At 35.9% G+C, this 23,754-nt stretch overlaps 1 protein-coding gene across 3 annotated transcripts in view; it reads left to right on the plus strand.

Moving 5' to 3' along the window:
* Window positions 1–403: 403 nt before the first annotated feature.
* LOC143852543 (nucleolar protein) overlaps window positions 404–23,754 on the plus strand; it is a 29,461-nt gene continuing 6,110 nt past the window's right edge. For 2 of the 3 annotated variants that reach the window (XM_077361963.1, XM_077361965.1), the window contains exons 1-20: window positions 404–596; window positions 4,820–4,986; window positions 5,080–5,247; window positions 6,507–6,672; window positions 6,921–7,037; window positions 7,195–7,334; window positions 7,642–7,801; window positions 11,492–11,559; window positions 12,057–12,155; window positions 15,413–15,528; window positions 18,704–18,878; window positions 18,966–19,076; window positions 19,152–19,230; window positions 19,540–19,683; window positions 19,809–19,922; window positions 21,393–21,514; window positions 21,914–21,996; window positions 22,108–22,232; window positions 22,333–22,453; window positions 22,530–22,667. In XM_077361963.1, the coding sequence (XP_077218078.1) occupies window positions 4,867–4,986; window positions 5,080–5,247; window positions 6,507–6,672; window positions 6,921–7,037; window positions 7,195–7,334; window positions 7,642–7,801; window positions 11,492–11,559; window positions 12,057–12,155; window positions 15,413–15,528; window positions 18,704–18,878; window positions 18,966–19,076; window positions 19,152–19,230; window positions 19,540–19,683; window positions 19,809–19,922; window positions 21,393–21,514; window positions 21,914–21,996; window positions 22,108–22,232; window positions 22,333–22,453; window positions 22,530–22,667 (2,366 nt within the window). In that variant the 5' untranslated portion in view covers window positions 404–596; window positions 4,820–4,866. Of the gene's footprint in view, window positions 601–4,819; window positions 4,987–5,079; window positions 5,248–6,506; window positions 6,673–6,920; window positions 7,038–7,194; window positions 7,335–7,641; window positions 7,802–11,491; window positions 11,560–12,056; window positions 12,156–15,412; window positions 15,529–18,703; window positions 18,879–18,965; window positions 19,077–19,151; window positions 19,231–19,539; window positions 19,684–19,808; window positions 19,923–21,392; window positions 21,515–21,913; window positions 21,997–22,107; window positions 22,233–22,332; window positions 22,454–22,529; window positions 22,668–23,754 lie in introns of all 3 variants that reach the window. The other variant, XM_077361964.1, reaches the window with a different exon arrangement.

Below are 23,754 nucleotides of genomic sequence, written 5' to 3' on the forward strand. Positions count from 1 at the left end.
AGTTTCTAAGAGGCTTGCTATTGGTTGATATTTGGGGCCCACTCAAAATACTCGCTTTGTGCTCCATTTGGTTGCCAGTAAAAATTTTGTCCCTTTTAGTACTAGGTTTTTTTAATCCCACTCTTGTAATGATTGCTTGTGTGGTGAATTTTTTAATCCCACTTTTGTAATGATTGTCTTTTCATCCCATCCCAAAATAATCCAGGAACAAAAATAAACCCAGGAACCAAGCTTGAGAAGAATTTTTTTCTTCCCAACAGTTCAAGCAACCAAACAAAGTTGTTTTTTTTCCACCATAGTCCGGTCAACCAAACATGCGATTTTTATTTTACCCGGATACTTCCAGGACTTTTTTTTCCCCCACCAATCTCGGGATTTTTTTTTCTCCCATACATAAATCCCAGGAACCAAAAAAAAACCCGGCAACCAAAAACCCAAAAGGCTTCCTCGACCGAAGCTCTCTCTGAGACGAGAAAAAAACCCAAAAGCTTCGTCGACGAAGCTCTCTCTCCCTCTCTCCGACTGAACCGTCTCTCCGGCCGGCTCTTTCCCTCTCTCTGACGATCGCCGAAGCTCTCTCTCCCTCTCTCCAACAGGTATGTGTTTCACTTTTTTTATTTTTTTGGGTTAGTTCTATTCTAGGGTTTCTTTTTTTTTTTTGGGTTTTATTTTTCTGTTTCTTTCTGGATGTAGCTCTGTAAATTTTTTAGGGTAATGAAAACCTGATTTTAAAAAAGTTTTGTAGGGTTTCATTTGTGATCTAGGGTTTCGTTTTTGTGTTTTTTTGAGGTTTCTTTTGCGAAGCTCACGCCTTCTACTCGTGGTCTTCTCCACACAGGTACGTTTGTTCTTCTTCTTACTCATTTTCTTTCTCTTTTCCTTCAATTAGTTCCTCTTAATAATTTGTTATCCAATGAAGAAAAAAAAAACCCCTAAAACATCAACAAGATGGGTTTCTTTTGATGTGCTTCTTTGTCATTTTCTTTGTCTTTTCCTTCATTAATGGGTTATTGTTACTGATTTGTTGTGGAATGAAGAAAAAAAAATCCTAAATAGTACATGTTAATTTTATTTCTCTTACTAAACGAAAGATACACAAGTAATAGAAAATTAAGGAACTAGCAAAATTGATATTAAACCCTAATAGTGCAGCAAAAGAAGCAATGTGGTGAATCTGGTGATCCACTTTCCGGCTTAAGCACTTCAAGCGTAGAAAACAATTTAAATGCTCACCCATATAAATCAGTCTAGACACCCACAAGTGCTTCAGCTATCACCCTAATCAGAACATCCTCTACAGAAAATGTCTAGAAACAGAACATACATCACAGATGCATGCACAATAAATGATAAACATATGGGGCATGTTCAATATAAGATATATATGACAACACACTAATAATATTGGTTGATGTCTACTGTTTAACATTTACAATATAAATGCCCAAACTATGTAACTGTTTTCTAAGAATCACACATGATTTTAAATGAAATATTCTGTTGAAATTTTTTACTGCCAAAGAGTATGCTATTAAGATTTGATGCATGACATCATTGCCCAAAACCACAGTACCAGTATTAAAATGCTCATCTCTGGATTCCCAAACTAAAACCATAGATATCAAACATCTTTGAAAATAAAAAATAGAAAAGATTCAGCCTCATCTCTCTAAACAAATAGGGTTCTCTAATTCAAAAGCATAATTTTTATTTAAAGCACATCATGGACCTTTAAAGTTCACCACACCTCTAATTCAGTATCCCTGACCAAACCAGGGGACAAATTGCTAGTACAAATAACGTCCAAAATTGATGTGCGTTTGTTTCATATCAGGCGAACCCTAACTCTAACTCCAAAACCAATGCCATTTCAAAAACCTAAACCCAAAACCCAAAACCCAATTTTCTGCATCTTCTGATAAAATTTCTGTACTAATTTTAAATCCATAAAGTAAAAGAGATCAATAAATACGGAAGTTTCCAAAACATATAAACCTTAAAAGAGAAATCTAATTAAAGTATTACCTCTTCTTGACTGCTGCTGAAGAAGATTCGATGTTGTAATGGAATTCTTCTCTCTCTCTCTCTCTCTCTCTCTCTCTCGTGTATACAGTTTGTGATGTGGGAAAGATGGAGAGTAGGGTTTTTAGTTTTTGTGGGTTTAGGGTTTTTGCGAACCGGAATTTGTACTGCGGCCTGTTACTAATTTATAGTGGGAGATGATAAATTCGCGCCCGCTGTAGGATAATTTGCCTCACTTTACCATGAATTGACGTCAAAAGGCATCAAAATAAGAGAGATTTTTTTACGTCAATTCACTTTAAAAGGGTGCAGATTATCCTACAGGGGGTCTGAATTCATCATCTCCCTTTATAGTTTAACTCATATTCTGGTTTATGCTAAATTAATGGACCCTAAGCATCAAAACATGGTTCCGAGGTGTACAATGGTGGGGCCTACCCTAATGCGTAGGTTTGGATAGGGATGGTGGACCCCATTCATGGTAGGCCCCACCCTGTGCATGGGTTTGCGTGGAGATGGTGGGCTCATCGTATCAAAACATGAGGTGTAGAATGGTGGGCCCCACTCATGCTAGGCATAGTTTATAAAATGGTGGTAAAATGGTGGCCCCTACCCATGCTATGCTTGCGCCTAAGCCCTACCTTATCAAAACAACACATTGGGTGCGTTTGGATTGTCGGAATCAGGAATCAGTATAGGTATCAGATTACAATCCAATTCCAATTCCCTTCGTAAACGGCTAATGATTCCAATTCCAGTGTTTGTGTAAGCAATGTAATTTGGCTAGGGAATCAGTGATGATTCCAATTCTAGCGTTCGGTAGCGTCCGGAATGAAATTAAATTTTCAATTAATATAATGAACTTATAATAAATCTATATATTTTCAATTTATATTGTTACTTCGTAATTTCCATGTTATATTTGAACTCCATTAACACAGTGACCATTCAAAATAAAAACAAAGAGAGAGAGAACCGGCCATTACTTGATTCCTGATTCCGACAATCCAAACGCATCCAATGTGTTGTTTTGATAAGGTAGGGCTTAGGCGCAAGCAGAGCATGGGTAGGGGCCACCATTTTACCACCATTTTATAAACTATGCCTAGCATGAGTGGGGCCCACCATTCTGCACCTCATGTTTTGATACGATGAGCCCACCATCTCCACCCAAACCCATGCACAGGGTGGGGCCTACCATGAATGGGGTCCACCATCCCTATCCAAACCTACACATTAGGGTAGGCCCCACCATTGTACACCTCGGAACCATGTTTTGATGCTTAGGGTCCATTAATTTAGCATAAACCAGAATATGAGTTAAACTATAAAGGGAGATGATGAATTCAGACCCCCTGTAGGATAATCTGCACCCTTTTAAAGTGAATCGACGTAAAAAAATCTCTCTTATTTTGATGCCTTTGACGTCAATTCATGGTAAAGTGAGGCGAATTATCCTACAGCGGGCGCGAATTTATCATCTCCCACTATAAATTAGTAACAGGCCGTAGTAGAAATTTCGGTTCGCAAAAACCCTAAACCCACAAAAACTAAAAACCCTACTCTCCATCTTTCCCACATCACAAACTGTATACACGAGAGAGAGAGAGAGAGAGAGAGAGAGAGAGAGGAATTCCATTACAACATCGAATCTTCTTCAGCAGCAGTCTAGAAGAGGTAATGCTTTAATTAGAGTTCTCTTTTAAGGTTTATATGTTTTGGAAACTTCCGTATTTATTGATCTCTTTTACTTTATGGATTTAAAATTAGTACAGAAATTATGCTTTTGAATTAGAGAGCCCTATTTGTTTAGAGAGATGGGGCTGAATCTTTTCTATTTTTTATTTTTAAAGATGTTTGACATCTATGGTTTTAGTTTGGGAATCCAGAGATGAGCATTTTAATACTGGTACTGTGGTTTTGGGCAATGATGTCATGCATCAAATCTTAATAGCATACTCTTTGGCAGTAAAAAATTTCAACAGAATATTTCATTTAAAATCATGTGTGATTCTTAGAAAACAGTTACATAGTTTGGGCATTTATATTGTAAATGTTAAACAGTAGACATCAACCAATATTATTAGTGTGTTGTCATATATATCTTATATTGAACATGCCCCATATGTTTATCATTTATTGTGCATGCATCTGTGATGTATGTTCTGTTTCTAGACATTTTCTGTAGAGGATGTTCTGATTAGGGTGATAGCTGAAGCACTTGTGGGTGTCTAGACTGATTTATATGGGTGAGCATTTAAATTGTTTTCTACGCTTGAAGTGCTTAAGCCGGAAAGTGGATCACCAGATTCACCACATTGCTTCTTTTGCTGCACTATTAGGGTTTAATATCAATTTTGCTAGTTCCTTAATTTTCTATTACTTGTGTATCTTTCGTTTAGTAAGAGAAATAAAATTAACATGTACTTGCAATTCGAAAATGTAGAAAAACCCAACCCGAGCCGAGAAACTATCTCAGGTAGGTCGGGTTTTTGAATCTTGGGTTTTCCAAAAAAGAAAAAAAAACTGACCTGATCCGAATCGGTATAATTTCTAGGGTAGGGTGGGGTTTTGAAAAATCCGACCTGGCCGACCTGAGCTTAAACCCTATTAGTATAATTTATACAGCGGATCTAAACCAAGGCATATGAAATGAACAATTATGATCAATCTAAGGTGGGACCCAATAATTGTAGTTTACTACAATTAGGTGTAGTAGTCATGATTTTGATATCTTAAGCCACTCGTCCATCCACTTCAGGCCTATTAAGTGCTGTTGTATTGCTTGTTGTTGCAGAGTTGAGGCAGTAAGAAGAAGAAGAAGAAGAAGAAGAAGAAGAAAAGATGAATTTGAAGGTGGATGAACTCCTAAAGGAAGTCCAGCTTGATTCTTCCACCGTCAAAGCCATCGATTACGTGATTTCTTCCATTAAAGATGCAATTGGCACCATCCCCGACCACAAGGTAACAGAAAACCCAAACAAATCTTGCTCTCTTTCACCTCCTCATCCTATTTCTCTTATTGCTTATGATCCATCCACCACCTGTTCGATCCAGGTCCTATCAGACACAGCTCCTGGTTTCATCCGAGACCTTGGCGTCCAATCAGACAAAGTTGGATTTACGTTCAAGAAGCCGAAATCCTTCGACTTGGTTGGCAGCTACTCGATAACATCTGTTGCCAAACCTCATGCCAATGTCGATGTCTTGCTCCCCATGCCCAAGGTACACCTGTTGGATATAGTATAAAAATCTTATTGGAATTTTTTTTGGATAATGATAACGATCATATAATTAACAATAACAAATCAAAATAATACAAAAACTAATGAGAATAGTTTAGAAATGGCCTTATGCTCCCGTTTTCACTAGATTGACTAGCGTTTATCTCCTATGATACATCAATCCTCTAGCGTAGTTTCTATGCTGTGAAACTTTCCCCACAAACTCATAAGTTCCCGTATCACCAAAAGGGATGATAAATATGAACAATAAGGGCACATTTGGTTGCCATGAATATTTTTTCCTGGAATATTAGCTTACCCAATGGTGAGGGAGGCTGGGAGAGGGATAGATATGGCAGGGACTGAGTGAGGAGAGGGAAAGACAAGCCTTAGAAACAAGGAAACAAAAAAATTTACCCAAATTATGATCGACTTTTTTCCCTTGTTTTTTTACCTCTACTCATTCGTGCCCTCTGAAGTCTCTCCTTTTCCCACCTGCACTATCCCTCTCTCACCACTGGGGGAAACTAATTTATCATGAAAAAGATTTCACGGTTGCAGACATGGGCATAAGAACAAAAATGAAACCAGGAAATTTTTCCAGAGAAGAAAACAATAGTTTTTTGGAAGACCATTCCTCTTTTCCAAGGTTTGGAATAGATTCCTTCCAGGAAGGCTGGAAGTCTCTTCGCTCCCATGGATTGGGGGTTTGGGGTTTGGAATCAGATTCCACACCTAGAGGAGTCCCTCACCCACGAGAACAGGTTAAATCATGCTTCACAGCTCTGTTTTGAGAGATGGCGACCGATGCTACAGCGTCACGTCTCCGGTCTTTCCACATGACCCATAATATATGGGCCTTGTGGGAGGCTGGGGAGCCTTTCACCAGATATGCATTTGATGAAACTAATGAATAATTCACCAAACACATGATGGATATTGTTTTTTGGAAGACAGCTTTTTAGGAAGATGATTAGTTGGAGAGGAAGAAGTTTCTGTTTTGTTAGAGTCCTGTCTCTCTCTCTCTCTCTCTCTCTCTATAATGCTCTCTCTCTCTCTGCAAAAAAAAAAAAAAACTCTTACAGTATCACACCTCTTAATTTTCCTAAAAATTAAGGAAAGTCAAAATAAAATTAAAACAAATAAAAAACAATTAAAATTTAAATCAGTTACAACAACACCCACTTCCCGCTTTATTTTTTTTTCTTTTTCTTTCTTTCTGTGTTTGGCGCCAATTCAACTTTTCTCTATCTATTGCAGGAATGTTTTCTTGAAAAAGACTACTTGGACCATCGTTATCATGCCAAAAGGTGTCTTTATCTCTGTGTTATTGAGAAGCATTTGAAATCCTCTCCTGCAGTGCGCAAGATTGAATGGTCAACCTTCCAAAATGAGGCTCGGAAACCTGTTCTTATAATATATCCAGGTCAGTAACTAACTCAGGTTTCTATTTACTTTGCTTACTTAGTCACTGAAAATATATTTGCTGGATTACCCGGAAAACTGTTTATAATCTTCAAATTCGAAAAACTTAATTGTGTGCTGAAAGACTGCATTTGAGTGCTCGACTGACTTCTGAGTGAACTTGGTAACTTGGTCCGAGTTCTTATGGCATAATGAATGTTGTCCTACTGTTTGAAGTGACTGATGTCATCCTTTCTTCCCATGTACTAGATGTGCAGCTTGTTGAACCGTTCGAAATTTTCATACGGTTAATCCCAGCAGCCACCTCCTTGTTTAACGTTTCAAAATTGAGTTTGACCAGAAATAATATCCGTGTACTCAATCAAGGTAACTCCCACATCTGAGCATGTTTTAGTACACAAATGTCATGCAATTATATTCTTCATGCAAAACGATTCTTTTAGAAATTTTGCCATTTTTTTATGTGTAATTATTTGAGAATTTTCTCTAATTAAGTTGTCACACCTCTGTCTTGGTTTTTCAGGGGAAGGGAGCATTAAGCAAGCTACACCGAAGTACAATAGCAGCATATTGGAAGATATGTTCTTAGAGGAAAATGCTGCATTTGTCAAAAAGGCTTTCCTTGGATGGAAGGATCTACAAGAGGCTTTACTTTTGCTCAAAGTATGTTTCGAGATATCTTAAGAAGTTTGATGGTTAATTTCTCAAGTACTTGTGGTAGAATATCATTATACTTGTGTTTCTTGTCATTGCTTTACTTGCTTAGTGAGATGGCACTTTTATTTCAAAGCTGGACCGGCTCTGAATTCTAACATTTGGCACTACCTGTTGTTGATTTTGAAGTAGAAGATGCTCTTTTTTTTCTTTTTTTTGATATAGAATGTAATAGTTAATTTTGCATCTATTGTCATACGCTGATTGAATTGTTTAGATGGAGATGAGAGTTGAAGTTTTTAATCTGATGGTGCAGGTTTGGGCTCGACATAGAAGTTCTATATATACCCACGATGGCTTAAATGGATTTCTAATCTCCTTCATAATGTCACACCTTGCAACTGAATCTGGAGGGAATCGCATTAACAGGTCAATGAAAGCAATGCAGATTTTTCGTGTCACATTGGATTTCATCGGTATGTATGTCATTCCAATATATGACCATGATTCTCCCTGATGTCTATATGGTTTATCTACTTTGTTTAATGATCATATGTGAAATTTGGTTGATGCAAATCAGTTAAACTATAGAAACTGACATTCGAGGCTTCAACAGCTATACAGCAAAAAAAAAAAAAAAACTATAAAGCAAAATTTTTTAGAATTCTGGAATATCTTCCATGAAAGATATACCAACCGATGGATATTCAGCACCAAAATATCACATTAAAAATGAAGAGGAAAAAACAGCTTAAAATTAAGGAATAAGCTCTGAAATTTGAGCAATAAAAGGAGTAAAATTTAAAGTGAAAACTGCATGACTAGCAGCTGATATATGGACCTCACCACCCCATCTTTTACTCCAAATCCAACTTTAAATTAAATCTATCTAATCTCTGCCATTATTGGGACTGCATTTACTAATTTTAAACATTTCTAACCAAGGTAAATATCAGACATTCTAAGTTTCTGGGCTGGGACTCAGAAGGCATGCAGTATTCTAATGAGAAAAAAAAAACTCTAAAACCCATCCGTACTCCAAGAAACCATTTCTAAATTTCCTTTGAATCTTTAATTCCACCCTTGGGAAGTTGATTCCCTTAAACCTTATCCCTTGTATATTGATTCGCTTTTAAAAGAATATTGTTTTATCTTGGAAGTTTCTTTGTTTGATGGTCATACTTTGAACAGAGTAAGAGCCACTATATATCCATCTTAACAGCTTCTAAAATTTTGAGAATGTCACTATAAATATTAAGGTGAAAAAACTATAGGAAATCCCATATTTCAGTTCAAAGTGGCATGGTGAGACCCCTTTGCTCATGTTACTAGATATCATGTGATGTCATTATTCTGCAGCCCTCCTTTTGGTTCCAATACTTATGTCATTTCTTTCTTCCTCGTATATGTTTGGATGATTCGTGGTATTATTTGTACTTGAGCATTAGCATCATTCCTCCCTGGTTGAAAAGAACTCTCTTAAGTTTTGATCTTCTTTTTCTCCAAACAACTGAGCATCGTCTTTCCATTTCTTGTCTTTTGTCACCCATGTACTACAGGGTAGTAGGTTGCCTTTCCCACTGGGCATGGTATCGACAAGCGTTTGATTTATTTGTTTTATGTATTTTTTTTTATCTTTTTAAAGTATTGTTTGATTGTTTTGCACATTTATTAGATCAGTTCTTTCAAGTTATGCAGGTGTTTGCTTTTTTTTTTCTCCTTCATTTTTTGTTACCCATATATTTATTTTTGGGGATTTATATTCCCATGCCCTTCTGTTAATAACCACACAACATTTATTGTCATTTTATGCCATCTCATGGGGTGGGGCGTTATTAGTTGTCCTGATGGTAAAAAAATAGAAAAAGTTGATAGTTGCTCAACAGATACAGCCGCGGGGGGGGGGGGGGGGGGCGGCGCAAAGTTATTGGTTTTTTTCTTTGGACTTAGAACGTGACATTCCTATTTTAGCAGTGATGGATGCTTCTTGATTAAAGCCTGAGTTTTCTTATTTTAGCAAGATGATTTAAGGTAGAAGAGTTTTTTTCCTTCTTTTTGAACAGTGGGAGAAGAATTTATATTTGTAGTGTGTCTCTAAATGAAATATGCTCTTGATCTTCTAAGGGAAAATGGGAGACTTCGGTTGGAACAATATTGTTGAGCCCATTGAATTAAATCATCGTCTTAATTCAGAAGATGGAGATCTCTTGGAGAACCCAATGATGTATCGCAAGCTAATAGTTAAGTTGATCTACCTAACCATCACACGACTTGGTCTTGTGTACCGAATGGATGTAGTGAGTTCTTTTGTGAAATCCCCTCGGGTAAGTCATATGAAAATCAATCCATAAGTTTCTCAGATACTTGAAGGCTTCTCTTGGTCCTGGCATTTCATATGCTCACGGCCATCCACACATTTCCGCATTATTTTATACATATTGGGCTGGGGCTCCTACTGATTGTTGCACCTCCACAACTTATGTTGGAGGGTAGCTTTGTAACTTGAAGTGGTAAAAATCAGCAGTAGTGGCACTGCCAAGTGGTGAGGTCGAATATAGAGTCATGGCGCATACTGGAGAAATGGTAAAGAAGTTGATTGAGATTGGTGTTGCTGTCAGTAGTCCCATGACGATGTATTGTAATTGCCTATATACACAGCTTCCAATCAAGTCTTCCATGAAAAGAAAGGGCGGCCCAGTGCACGAGGCTCCCGCCATTGCGGGGTCTGGGGAGGGCTAGATGTACACAGCCTTACCCCTGCTTTGCAGAGAGGCTGTTTCCATGACTCGAATCAAGTCTTCCGTGAAAGAGTGAAAATTATCGAAGTTGCTCTTTATGTTGAGAAAAAGGTCACAAAGAAGGAAATCATGACTCCATACATCAATGAAAATTTCAGCTGGCTGATATGTTTACCGAAGTTATTGTTCCTAACAGGTTATACAGTCCTACAAGGCAATTTGGGAATGAATGACATCAATGATCAAGTTTAGGGGATATTCACCGCATGGAGGAATTTTGTTCTATCGATGAGCAAGCACGCTCGATCGAGGTTTAGGGAAGAAATTATATTATTTTTTGTATCACATATTGGGGACACCTTGTCCCCTGCATATTTTTGTATGGTTAATCTCAATGAATAAAGTGATCTTTTTCCAAAAAAAAAAAAATGGTCAAATTTGAGGGGGCTAGTGAGTAGTTGGTCGTATCTTTTATTTGGCTGGATTAGTATTTTTTCTTTTTCTTTTTCTTTTATTCTTATATGTAACTTTACCTCTTTCACCCTTGATTAGCAGAGCAATCAACGACAGCTCTGTAATTTTGCCTACAGATAAGAGGTAGTAATCTCTCATAAGCTATTTTCTTCTCTGCTAACATGTAATACAATGCTGATTGCCTGATTGAACACTACCTGTTAAATTCTATATAGTGCCACCTTGTGCTTAGCTTTTCAGAAATATTTCTATTTTTGCATCATAATTTGTCATTTCAAGCCATTTCTGCAATTCTACAATGTGACACAGATTGATTTAGAAGCATATGAATTCTATCTATACTTATTTAAAAATTAAAAAAAAAAACAAATAAATAGAAGAGAAATGAAAACATAGGTACTTATTGCTCAAAACGCCCATATGCTGCTTCGATTTATCAAATCCAGGATAACACAAGGTTTTTGTTGGAGATCTTAGAGAAGAGTTACTTAAATACGTCAAAATCTCTTTCACTAGCATTGAAATGCTAGGAAAATGAGTGAAATTGGGGCTCAATGGACCCATTTTCTTCTGCTTTACAACACATGCGATATACACAAGCATATCAGTGCATTTTGAATTGTATCAGATGGTACGATCCTCTTTTCGAATGAAACATTTAAAATGGGCAATAATCCATGTGGAATGCATGATATGGGAATGCATGTGGAATGCCCCTTATTGTGTCTCAAATGGACAATAATCCAAGATGTGCCATCTGATACGTCTTAATATCAGATGAAATATCGAACGATGTTCTAATCTTTCGTTTTCTATGTCGAGACTTGCAAGCTTGATTTTCGTTACATTATCTATTTATTAATTTGATGTTATGGTATGATAAGTGCTCAACTCTATCTTTTCAAAGGATTGAATATGCATAAGCTGAAATACTTTAATGTTTTATTTTCTCAGCCACTTCAAAATTATCTGAGAAGGGCTTTTCACTTCAGTCTCTAGGCCAATGCAATGTGTTAAAAGAGGTGTGTTGCTTACTTTTTATGACTGTAGCAGAGCTGCATATTTGTGTTCTTCTTTTTCACTTTTTAGTGGATGGTGTGCTCCTCAACTTTTGTGTGGTAGCTCATCTGTTCATTATTTTATTCTTCAATCACTGCCTTATTCAATCACACTTCTATATCCCTCTCCCACATCTCTCGCTCTATCAGTGAGGTAGTACTGAACGACCTTGGTAAAAGTGGTACTCATAGTGTTTCCCTAATTGTATAGAATGCCACTCATAGTGGTAGTCATAATGTTATTCTGGTTTCTATGTTCACTTCTTGCGGTAGGCCACCTTAGCCATCCCTTTTTTGGGCGTTTTGTTCCCTCGTAATAAATTTATACATTTTCCAAAAAAATGTGGGATTTTTTTGTGTGCTGTCCTTGTCTTCATATTGTCTTTATTTGCATATTGTGATTGCAATGTTATATCATTATTATTTTTACATTATATTCACGGAGCAATTGCCGATTTCAGGAAAGGAAGCAACATCTGCAATCTTTCAGTGCCAATTTATGTGACATATCTGGCCATTTTAACTTGGAATTCCGGATGACAAGGAGTGCTTTGATAGAGGTAGTTCTATGCTTGCATTATCTTTTTGGTTCATATTGCTATTAGGTTCTGTTTTTTTTTTTTTTCAAAATTTGGGTACGTGACTCGAGAATCATTAACTTGGATGAATTGAAGTCCCCAGAAATTTTGAGAAACTTGGTTCGTGACAAAGTGAGTATTTAATATTCTTGGTGAGTTCTTGTCCGACTTGGTAAAGATCACCCGAGTTGAATAACTTGGCTGATGTTGGTTGCTTCATTTAACCTACAGTACATTCAACTTAGTGACTTCATCCTGAGTATGTTTTCCAGGATGTTTAAGAAAGTAATTGTACAAACCTTACTACCGTGGTTTTAAATTTCGGCCTGAATTGGGACCAAAATCTGAAAATTTCGGATTTTGGTTTGGATTTCGGCTGAAATTTGGTCATTTTGGCCAAAATTTTAAAATTTCGGCCGAAGTGACCAAAAGTTGAAAAAAAAAATCGTTTCGGTTGGGACCGAAACCGAGACCGTAATTTAATTTAAAACCTTGCTTACTACAAAGAAATGCATCGAACTATTGTTGCTATAATAAGTATTTAATTAATTTATCTACTTTAGCTTTGAAGATTTGGAAATAAAGAAGCTACTGTTTTTAATTAGGATGTTGTACCTTTCATTGTGCTATTTATCCACAAGAAAGGGGTAGAAGTATCACGACAATGTAAACAATTGACATGTTTTATTTTAATTTTCTTTCAGATATAGTCACTGAGCTTTTGAGATGGATCTGCATGTTTTATTAATGGCAAATAAGAAAACCGCCTGTTTTTAGCTTTCAAGATGTCGACCTCAGTGAGCGATGGCTTATTTTTCAATTAACAAATTATTTCCAATAAATCTTTTGACTTTCTAAGTTTTTGTCATTTTTTTCTTTTTCTATCTTCTTACTTTTCTTCCAATAAATAGTGTGTTCTTATTTATGCTTTTGGTTCTGATTTTAAATTGAAACAGCTAGTATCTCAAAACCCATTTCGTTAGCCAGTCTTCAGCACCCAAATTGTCACCATGCTAAACTATTATGAATAGTAAGTTTCTGTATATTTTTAGCGAGATGATATACATACTCCCTCCTTTTGTTATTGACAACAGTCGGAGAAGTTGAAAATAAAAGAGGAGTTCCAATATCAGTTCAGCGAGTATGGACATCATCTCCCATATTTTTAACTTTATTTATAATATCTGTCATCTGTTTCAATGAGAATAGAATCTCTTTAGGCTCCTTGGAGATTTTCAGTTCAGTTCAGGAGACTCTTGGAATGTGATAAGATGGTTGAAGGGGTTGGTGTCGCCTCCTTGGAGATTTTCTTAAATTTTTTATGAAATTGATGATTTAATTGAGGGCTCATCTATTGTTTTCAATCATGTTCGGAGGTCCGCTAATGGGGAGGCGGACTCTTTGGCTAGGAGTGGGGTTAGGAGGTTGGACTTGGAGTGGTTTGACTTCCTTCCTCCTTGAGAATTGTATTGTCTATTTTTTCTTTTTGGTTTTTGTTGTATTTCTCTTTGTATTTTTGGTTGGGGTCCATCTCGGCCCTCTTCCTTTTTAATGAAGTCATTCTGCCATTTCAGAAAAAAAAAGAATCTCTTTAGGCTATTTTTTATGTATCTCTATTTTTAATTTACGCAGTAGAGGAATGATATCAATGCATATTAGATTAGGTTAGAATTTTCAGGACTTTTCATCTCAAATAAACAAAATCAGGGTAATTTGTTATTTCTTTTATAACAATTTAAAAGATATTTTACAAATTGTATTTTAGAACTAAAATATATTTCCGTATTCAATGTGTTCCTTCAAGATAGTGTTTTCTACTTCCTTTCCTAAAATATTAGTTTATCCTTGGATTTATTTTATAGGCACTCCCTTTTTTCAGTGATGACAGCCCTTTCTTTGATTTACACCTTTCTAATATACGACAAGGCTATGTTTGGTTACTCGGGGGTGGCTCGGAAAGTAGTGGAATAAGAAGTCAAAAGGGAGGAGACAAGCATTTGATTTTTCTAGAATTACCACTCAGAGAATAGTGGAATAGTGGTAAGTAGTGTTTGGTTGTGCAACAGTCCTCTTGAAAAGTAGTGGAAAATTTAGGGGTGCCATTACCAATACAAAGAGTGAAGAGAGAGATTGAGAAGAGAGAGAGAAAAGACAATGACTTCTTCCACTATTCTTCTACAAAAAATCTACCTTTTTGGTAGAATTTGAGAAGGGGGGGATGAGTGCCACATGAGCAAAAAAGCAATCATCAAAACATGTTGGAGGGTCAATTGGCATTTTCTACGCTTAAAAGCCAACCAAACATGGAATGGCATTCCAAATTCCACCAAAACCCTACCTTTCTTCCAGACTTTTGGCAACCAAACAGGGCTTAACTGTTTGTTTGTTACATTCCCTCCCCCACCAAAAAAAAAATAAAAAAATAAAAAAATCAGCATCTTGTCATAAATTGGTATAATAAAGTGAGGATTGCCATTATTTAATAAGTGCAAATTTCATTTCCCTTGTGTTGCATGGATTCTTTGATCACCTATGCCGAATGTGTGTGGACACGTGTCGACATGCAAATCGGGCATGGATTCGCATGTAGCCGTGTCCCGCATGAATCCGATACTTTGTTGTGACTTTTTAAATGCAAATCCTATATATTTTCCCTTTAAATGTGTTTTCTTCTTAAGTTTTTTTTTATAAAAGCACAGCTCATCCTCTCTTAGTAAAAACCCTAGCGCCTCAACCCTCGACCCTCGAAAACGACTGCTCTCTCCTTTCTTCTTCGACTCACTTAATAAAATCCTAACGTCTCAACCCTCGACCCTCAAGTTTTTCATGAATATATATGTGTGTGTGTGTGTGTGTGTGTGAATTTTAAAATTTTATTTTATATAATAATAATAATAACCGAATCCACAAATCCTACGTTTTGGGGTTTGCCGAATCCGATACCTCGAATCCTAATACGCAAATCCGAATCCATGCAACACAACATTTCCATTATCCTTTACTTCTCTTAATTTTTTTTTTGGGTGCGTGGGGGGCGCTCTCTCAAATTAAAAGTAGGGACGATGTGAAATTTGTCCAATTAATTGGCTTAACTGGCCTACAACAACTTTTAGGGTTGACCAATCTGGGTTCTAGTTCCTATTTTTCAAATATAATCATTTTCATTTCTTCTCCATACATTCACCCTGCATATTTTGGAGCACGCAATGTAATATTCTGAAATTCATTTATATTCTCAGCTTCGGGATGAGGCTGCATGGACACTTAATTGCATGGACAAATGTAGAGACGGTGGATTTGAAGAGGTTTTCATGACGAAGGTTGACTTCCCTTCTAAATTTGATTACTGCATAAGGTACTTCTTCTGTATAATTATTATTTGGAGTCACCAACTAATTGTTACCATATCATTTTTATAGAGATTTGTTCTTTTTTTTTTCGTTTTATTCTTTTAGCTTGGATGAAACATTTATTTTAGGTATCTGTTTATAATCTTAGGATGATGGTTCTTTACTGATCCTTTCTTCCATAAATGAAATCAAAGTTATGCTTACCATTAGCTTTAGGTTGAATGAAGCCACTATAGGAGTTTCCATTGAGACTGTTTTCCTTTGAAGATTGTAGTCTTTTAACGCTATTCTTTAAAAATATCCATTGGAAACTTAAGGTTATTGGATTTATGCAGCCCTGCATTGTTGAGGATGTGTTGGACTGATATTCATCAATCTACACAGTGTAAAATCATATAGCATAAGTGATATTAAAAATTATTTATGTGCAAGTTTCTGTCAATCATGTCACTGCTGCCATTTGGGCATCAACTGCCCTTGTCTTTTTAGGTGAGGATGCAATTTATATGACCTTAAGTTGATGAAAAAGATATTCAGATGCACTCAACAAGTTTTATGAGCTTCTTTCCCAACTTTCCAACTTGAAATATTTCCATAAAACAATGGCGATGGCAGAAGTGTGCAACATGTTCTCATTCAAAGGATTTGAATATTTGATTCATTTAGGTATTTTAACAATTGGAATATTAGCCTATAGGTAAGAACTTGAATGGGATTAGAATCTTCAGTGAATTGAAAACCAGAATTTGTTTGATCATTACAGGAAGTATGCCTTTGGACCTTAGTTTCAGTAAGTGGAGAAGGACTTGGAATAGGTTCATTTCCAAGACATAGGAGTGGTGGCTCTCAAAGCTTTTAGGAAGTGCCGGTTCCATAATTTTCTAATAATTTAACATGTACAGTTATGTTACTAGATTCTGAAAGTTACTTATTTAGAAATTGTATGATTGGAAGTAATCTGGAGCTACTTATTTAATGATTGTATTATTGAATCCCTTCCCAGGTTACCGATGATCCTACATTTTAACATTTGGGAAATTTTATTTGATTTTAGAAAGCCCATGTTTTGGGTGATTGTGTTGTTTGAAGCTTTTAGAGTTTCTTCTGTTAATTGAGGAGGTTGAAGTTGAAGTAACAAGGCTGAATTACTGGTTTATAAGTGAGGGACTCCTTTCTTCTCTATGTCCAACTTTTGGTTGATAAAAGTGATCATTACCACTTAATAGCTTATCTTATTGGTTGTACTAATCATTACTCAGCAAGAATTCTATCAGCCGTTTCCAAGCTCATGACCTTGGAAATTGCAGCCATACATCCACGAAATAATCAAAATTTGATTGAGCGGAACTTTCATGATGTGGGACTCATGTTCATACATATTTGAGGCATTACTAGTTGTAGAGGCATCAAGTTTTGGTGGAATTGCTACTAAGTGCTTTGCTTGCTTGAAGGAGAAACAGGTTGCTAAGGGGCCACAAGTTGATTTTGATGGACACAATATGTACCATAGCAAAATTAGCATCATGCATATAGATTTTGATAGATCATGTCGGATTCTGCATTGAAATATTTTTGCTACCCGTACTTCATACTCAAGGTTAGGAGCAATCTACTGATTTTTCTCCATTGGTAGAAGTCCCTCTGAAAAGTAAGTCCTCTCTTTCAGTATGTCGGATTCACAAGTTGTTTGCAGATTGCTTTGAAGGGAAAGGTTCTCTGCAGTGGATCCATTACCTTTGTTAATTGCTTGAGTAAAGCTTTATGGTAATATGCACGAGGCATATTATGTATGATTGCGAGGCATATGCAAGGTTGCAAACTATACAGTATGTACCACAACCAAATCAACATCATGCATATAGATATTGATGGGTCATGAATATTTCAGGATTGAAATATTTTTGTTACCCATGCTTCATACTCAAGGTTAGGAACAATCTATTGTTTTTCTCAATTGGTACAAGTCTCTAAAAAGCAAGGTTTTAAATTTCGGTTTCGGTTTTACTCATCCATGAGTCACCAGCGAAACTGAAACATTTTGGTCTCGATACGAAATTTCGGCTGAAATCTTGTAAAATCACAGAAACATTTCAGTACAAAATCACATCCGAAATTCAAGCAAGATTCTTCATCGTTGGTTTTTCTTTTTCTTTTTTGTACTTTTTTTAGAAATATCTTAAAGGAATCTCGTGATTCTTCTCTTTTCTGCAAATGGTGTTGATTTTTTGTCAGGGTTTCTGTCGACATATCTTTGTTTTTTATTTGAAAAGTTGCATGTTTCACATATTTCGATCGAAACATTAATGAAATCCCGAAATTTCGGGTGAAATCTTGTATTTTTCTGAATCCAAGTGGATTTCGTTTGCCAAAATTGAAATATTTCGGCCGAAACGAAACGAAATGTTTCGGCCAAAATTCAGAACCATGTTAAAAAGTGAGTCCTCTCTTTCAGTATGTCAGATTTTCCATATTCATTGGGAAGTGAGCACATTTATGGATATGCTAGCAAATTTATGTTTAGATGTAATGAAGGCTACCTTAATGACGTTGCATTATATGCCTGACACGTAACAATGTCTATACAATTTCAATTTGGATATGCCTTAAATGTTTATTTTTTGCTTACATTTGTCCAACAAAGATAAAGAGCCGGTGCTGACAGGTGGGTTTTTCAATGAAAAGAGCAAGCATGTTGGCTATGTGAAAGTTTTATTTTATTTTTTCGATGTATGGTTCATGATCTCAGTTCCACATGATCGAAATTTGTGTAAACTAGGATACTTTGGTTTTCCAAAATTAAAGAAGGATTCTTATTGTCATTTGGTTTCTCAAATCTATTTTTCTTCCTACCTTTCGTATCACTTGGTTTACTTCATTTGTCATTACCATGATCCATTCAGTGAGACTGTGATTCAGACCATCCTGGATCGCAAATAGCTTGTATTTGCCATCATTGCAACTTCTTGAACATTTGGTTTGTAGAATATTACATTTATTCAAGTTTAATGTATTGTATGCTTTTGAGTACACCTGTGGCTGTCTGTGTGACACATCTTTTTGTTAGTTAATTTCAGTAGCAAGTTTGTTTGGACAACACTCCAAGAGATCACTTGATGCTGATTTTACAGTTGAAGAGTATCTTAATTTCCAGGCATTTTACACATGTTTGCTCTTTTTCAGAATAAATTTGACAGGAAACAGTAAGGTTTATGAAATGGGCTTCTGCTCCGATGATGAATGTTGGAGAGTATATGAAGAAAAGATACATTCCCTTCTTGAGCGAGCACTTACTGATAGGGCAAAATATGTTCGCGTGACTTGGAGAAGCACACCTTTTGAATGGAATATAAAAGATGTATACAATCCATTCTTCCTCTCTTTTTACCATAACATTGTTATAGATGTTCTACTCATTCTAAATATGTTGATCTTTGATCTCTAGGGTTTTTCGAAGTTTGGTAATGAGCAGTTGCTTGCTGGTATAATGGTCAGCTCTTCGGAGAAGAGTTTTCGAGTAGTTGATGTTGGCCCAAATTCTGAGAACAAAGAGGAGGTATTTTGGTACTTGATTATTATTATTTGTTTTCTTCACTTTATTTATTGAGACAATATTCATGTTATGTACTAGGTTGCCAAATTCAGAAAATTTTGGGGAGAAAAGGCAGAGCTTCGGAGATTTAAAGATGGGAATATTGCAGAGAGCACAGGTGATGTTTTATCTATGGTTTAATTGAATCATGGATTTAAATTTCGGTTTTGGTCCCTACCGAAACCAAAATTCCTTTTCAAAATTTGGTCATTTTGGCTGAAATTTGTACAATTTCGGTCAAAATGACCACACTTCGGCCGAAATTCGAACCGAAATCTGAAATTTGGTTGATTTTGGACCCAACCAAATTCCTTAATTTCGGACTGAAATTTCAGTTTTCGGCTGAAATTTAAAACAATGATTTAGTTTTCTGATGTTTGTCAAGATGATAAATATACTGCCAATTCATGCTATGCCATTTTGACAGTTTGGGAATGTGAGCAGTGGGATAGACACCTCATCATAAAAAGAATTGCAGAGCATATTCTTTCACGACACCTTTCTCTATCAAATGAGGATATGGTACATGTTGTAGATCAGCTTGATTTTTGCCTTCTTCATGGTGTTAAAGGTGGTACCAAACAGTAGCTACCAATTTAATTTTGTTGAGCTTTGCGTATTTAATTTCTGATGATGTAAAATGTGTGTAATTACGTGTATAACTAACAAAAGCAATATGCTTATGATAATTGTCAGATCCAATCTCAGATTCTGGGGCTTTGACTAAGGCTTTTGAAGTTCTATCCAAGCGTTTGCGTAGCCTGGAGGACATTCCGTTGGGTGTTTCTAGTGTTAAGCCTTTGGACCCAGGTCTGTTTTTTTTTTCTAGTAACCAATGCGATGTATTTATTCGTTGTATCACTATAATTGTCTATGTCACAAATATCTCCGATATTTTCAAAATATCGTGTTTTTGTCACATTATTGCATTCACTAGGGTATATATATGCATATATAATATTTGTACTTGTCGGTGACCAGTTTATCGTTTTCCTTCCACTGCTTTCCATAAAAGTCAATTACCCTTGTGAATGGCTGAAGTCTTGAAATTAGATGGATCCTAGAAGACTCGTATTGTAGGATTTCACGTAAGTGATGTTTAGGCTTAATGGATTAAATTCATACAGCCCATTGGATAGATGGAGACATTTTTCAAGGGTATCTAAAACAATAAGTGCTTCCTCCATAACTCTACTTGAGGAAACCTCCCTTCTAGGAGTGCACATTGCCTTAAGACCAGAAATATCTAAATAATTAGATGCCCCATTATGTTCCATTGCTCTTTTAGATGGGTCAGGGAACTGGTCTGCTAGAGTTTTTCCACTCCCCACACCATTATTTTATCCAAAATCTGAATCTTTTCCCACTTCCACGTACAAATCTAAGGTTATTTTTAAACTTCAAAGGAAACACCGGACAGATCTAATTAGGTTCCATTGCTCTTTTATATAGGTTAGGAACTGCTCGGCTAGAGTTCTTCCACTCCCCACGCCATTATTTAATCCAAAATCCGATTCTTTTCCACTTACATGTACAAATCTAAGATTCTTTTTAAACTTTAAAGGGAACACATTTGTCTTTATTGTTGTCCCAAACATGTGATTCACTGGAATTTATCCTCCTGCATAAAAAAATGACTGCTTTTCATTGACATAGAGATCCTTAATCCTTAATTTCCAAACAACCTCATTTGAAAATATTCAATTAAAAAGATCATCATTCTTAAATTACGAATTACTGGTATCAAGAAATTTTTTTTGGAATCTTATTAAACTTATCACCAACAGAGGAAGAAATTTGAGGCAATGATTGGTGATAAGTTGGAAAGTTTTTCGTGGTAGGCTTGATGAGGGATACTCAGCACGGGAAGGAAAATACTTCTCTTTCCAGGATTTTAACCGTGATATGAATATTTCCACAACAGGGTCCCAGTTTTCCTCATCAAGAGTACCAATTCTTACCAATTTTGTATTCTTCCTTTTGTAAAGTTCTATATATATTGTTTTTGAATGTTCATGATTTCTTTTGATTTTTCTAGTTGAGATGTTTGGTAGAAGTTTTTTTTAAGTTAATGTTTGGTAGATGTTCATGTGTGACTGGATTGTGAAGATTACTCACTGAGGCTCTTGTTCTATTATTTAGTCAAGTTTGAGTTTGTAAGCCTGGTCCACCCCATGTAGGTTGTGAGCCTTGTAGACATTTTTGATAAATGTCTCTATAGTAATGAATTATAGTCATTTCATGCCTTTGACAATCTTACCTGTTTTTCAATTAACTCAGCCTTCAGGTACACATCTGTCTTCCCTCCTGAACCTCATCCCCTGGCTAATGACACGGATATTGGCCGAAGGTCACACAAGTTTGTTACAACTTGTATTCAACCACTTGACGTTATGATCCAGGTATGAGCATAGTTAGCAGAAACGGCATTTTTTTTTTCAAAAATTACTGTTTAAAACTCGTTTTAATGGTTTACCGTTTAAAACTTGTAGTTAAAAAACTCTGTTTTTTTAGGAAAACATTTTTAACGTATTAAACACCTTTTTTGGGCCAACTTTCCAACTTTACCCCTACTACATTTTGTTAATTACAAAATTTTAAATGCATTTTTTTTGTGTTTCCGTTTTTTTAACTCCATTTTTTGATCCAAAACCGTATTGAACTCGAATTTTTGCCGTCCCGTTTTATTGCCGAATCATGTTTTGATAACTATGGGTATGAGATACTGCAGTTGTTGAAGTTATTTGAGTTCTCTGCTTAGACATTACATGTATGAGGCATATGTTTGTTTCTGTCTCAAGTTGGAGGGATCTGGGAACTGGCCATTGGATGAAGTAGCACTTGAGAAGACTAAATCTGCTTTCCTTCTAAAAATTGGGGAAAGGTAGGGGAAAAGAGGTTCTTTTAATTGTGCAATTACTCTTCTGGGAAAGGTCCGTGGGTCCATTGATATCCACATTCTTCTCAACTTGTAACTTTGATGTTATTATGACAGTCTTCAGAGATGCTGGGGTATGACATGCATTTCTAGTGAGGAAGAGGTCAATGTCCTTGTGTCTGGGTATGCTTTTCGTCTTAGAATTCTGCATGAGAGAGGCATGAACTTGATAAAAAAGCAAGGTATGGACTTTGAGGTTGATTATGTGTGTGTTTTTAACACTTAGATACTGAAATAGTAATTTTATAGTGTTGCACTTATCAAATATATTTCTATTTGTAGCTGGAAATGGTCAAACAAAATGGATACCTTCTCTAGATAAGGAGCTATTTCTTCGTGGTCAGCATTCTAGCATGGTTAATGGTTTGCAAGGTCGTTACCCTACATATGGGTCAGTTGTCCGGTGAGTGCGATTTTTTATTTTATAATAATTTTTGGGTTCAATGTTCATTACTTACTCAATTTGCTTCTTTTTGAAGGCTTGCAAAACGATGGGTTACTTCACATCTCTTTTCCTCTTTCCTAGCAGAGGAGGCAATTGAATTATTAGTTGCTTACCTTTTTTTGAAGCCTTTTCCTTTTTATGCTCCTTGCTCACGGATCACTGGATTTTTAAGGTACTGTTCCCTATTTCTTCTTCTTTTTCCCCTATTCATGGTGAGAGTTGTGATGGTTATTTTCTGTGCGTTGACTATTTCTAGTTACTGATGTGTTTATGGTTGTTTTAGGTTAATTTGTGGCCTTGATCCTTTATTCCCGCCATCTCTCGTGCTTCAAATTAATTTCTGTGAACTAATGACATATTCAGCCTAATTTCTAAATTTCTCCCAGCATCAGTGTGATGGCAAACTATGAAGAGAGAGCCAGCCAGTGATAGAAAATACCATCTTAATTATGCAATTTGAGCTTTGAAATGATTAATGCATGATTTATCGCTATCTTAAATGAATAGGAATGAGCTCTCTTGTTAAAATCTTACGATTTACTATTTGAATCTTACGATTCAAATCGATTCGTGGGTTGAATGATTCAAATCGGATGAAGAATTTTTTTTCGAAAAAATCTTACGATTCGACTTTGAATCATGCGATTATTATGATTTTTATGATTTCTTTTACGATTCTTTCTATTTTGGATTTTGAGAACCGATTGTGATTTCAAAATGAAAATATTTCAAAATGCTTTGTTTATTGCTGACATTTCTTTGTATGATGATTATTATAGATTTGAGTATGTGTTTTGTTTACTGTTGTGATAAATTATATGATGAATATAGTTTGTGCTTTGTTTAGTAATTTTTTGTGCGATGAATTTGGTTTGTGCTTCGGATTACTAATCATGGAATTTTTTATTTAATTTAATAGTTTCAAATGGAAAATAGATAATTACTCATTTTATTCTTATTTTTTACCTTTTATATTTTTAAATATTTTTTCTCATTTATATATATAAATCTGAAAAAATCTTACGATTTACGATCCGATACGATTCGAACCCTGTTACAATTTACGATTCGATTCCGATTTTCAGAACCTTGGGAATGAGTAATCCAGTCTGGTGTGGAGATGCCTGACTAAATAAGATGGTGTCCCAGTTGTCCAGTAGCACCACATCGAATATTGTTGGGTTACGCACGAACAGTAAGAAAGAATAGATCAAAGATTAGGATGCTGCTATATCTGTCTGTTTCTGGCACACAAAGTT

This window comes from Tasmannia lanceolata, unplaced genomic scaffold (genome assembly GCF_043159265.1).
Source record: "Tasmannia lanceolata isolate RefF3 unplaced genomic scaffold, GAP_Taslan_0.1 ptg000019l, whole genome shotgun sequence".
Lineage (NCBI taxonomy): Eukaryota > Viridiplantae > Streptophyta > Magnoliopsida > Canellales > Winteraceae > Tasmannia > Tasmannia lanceolata.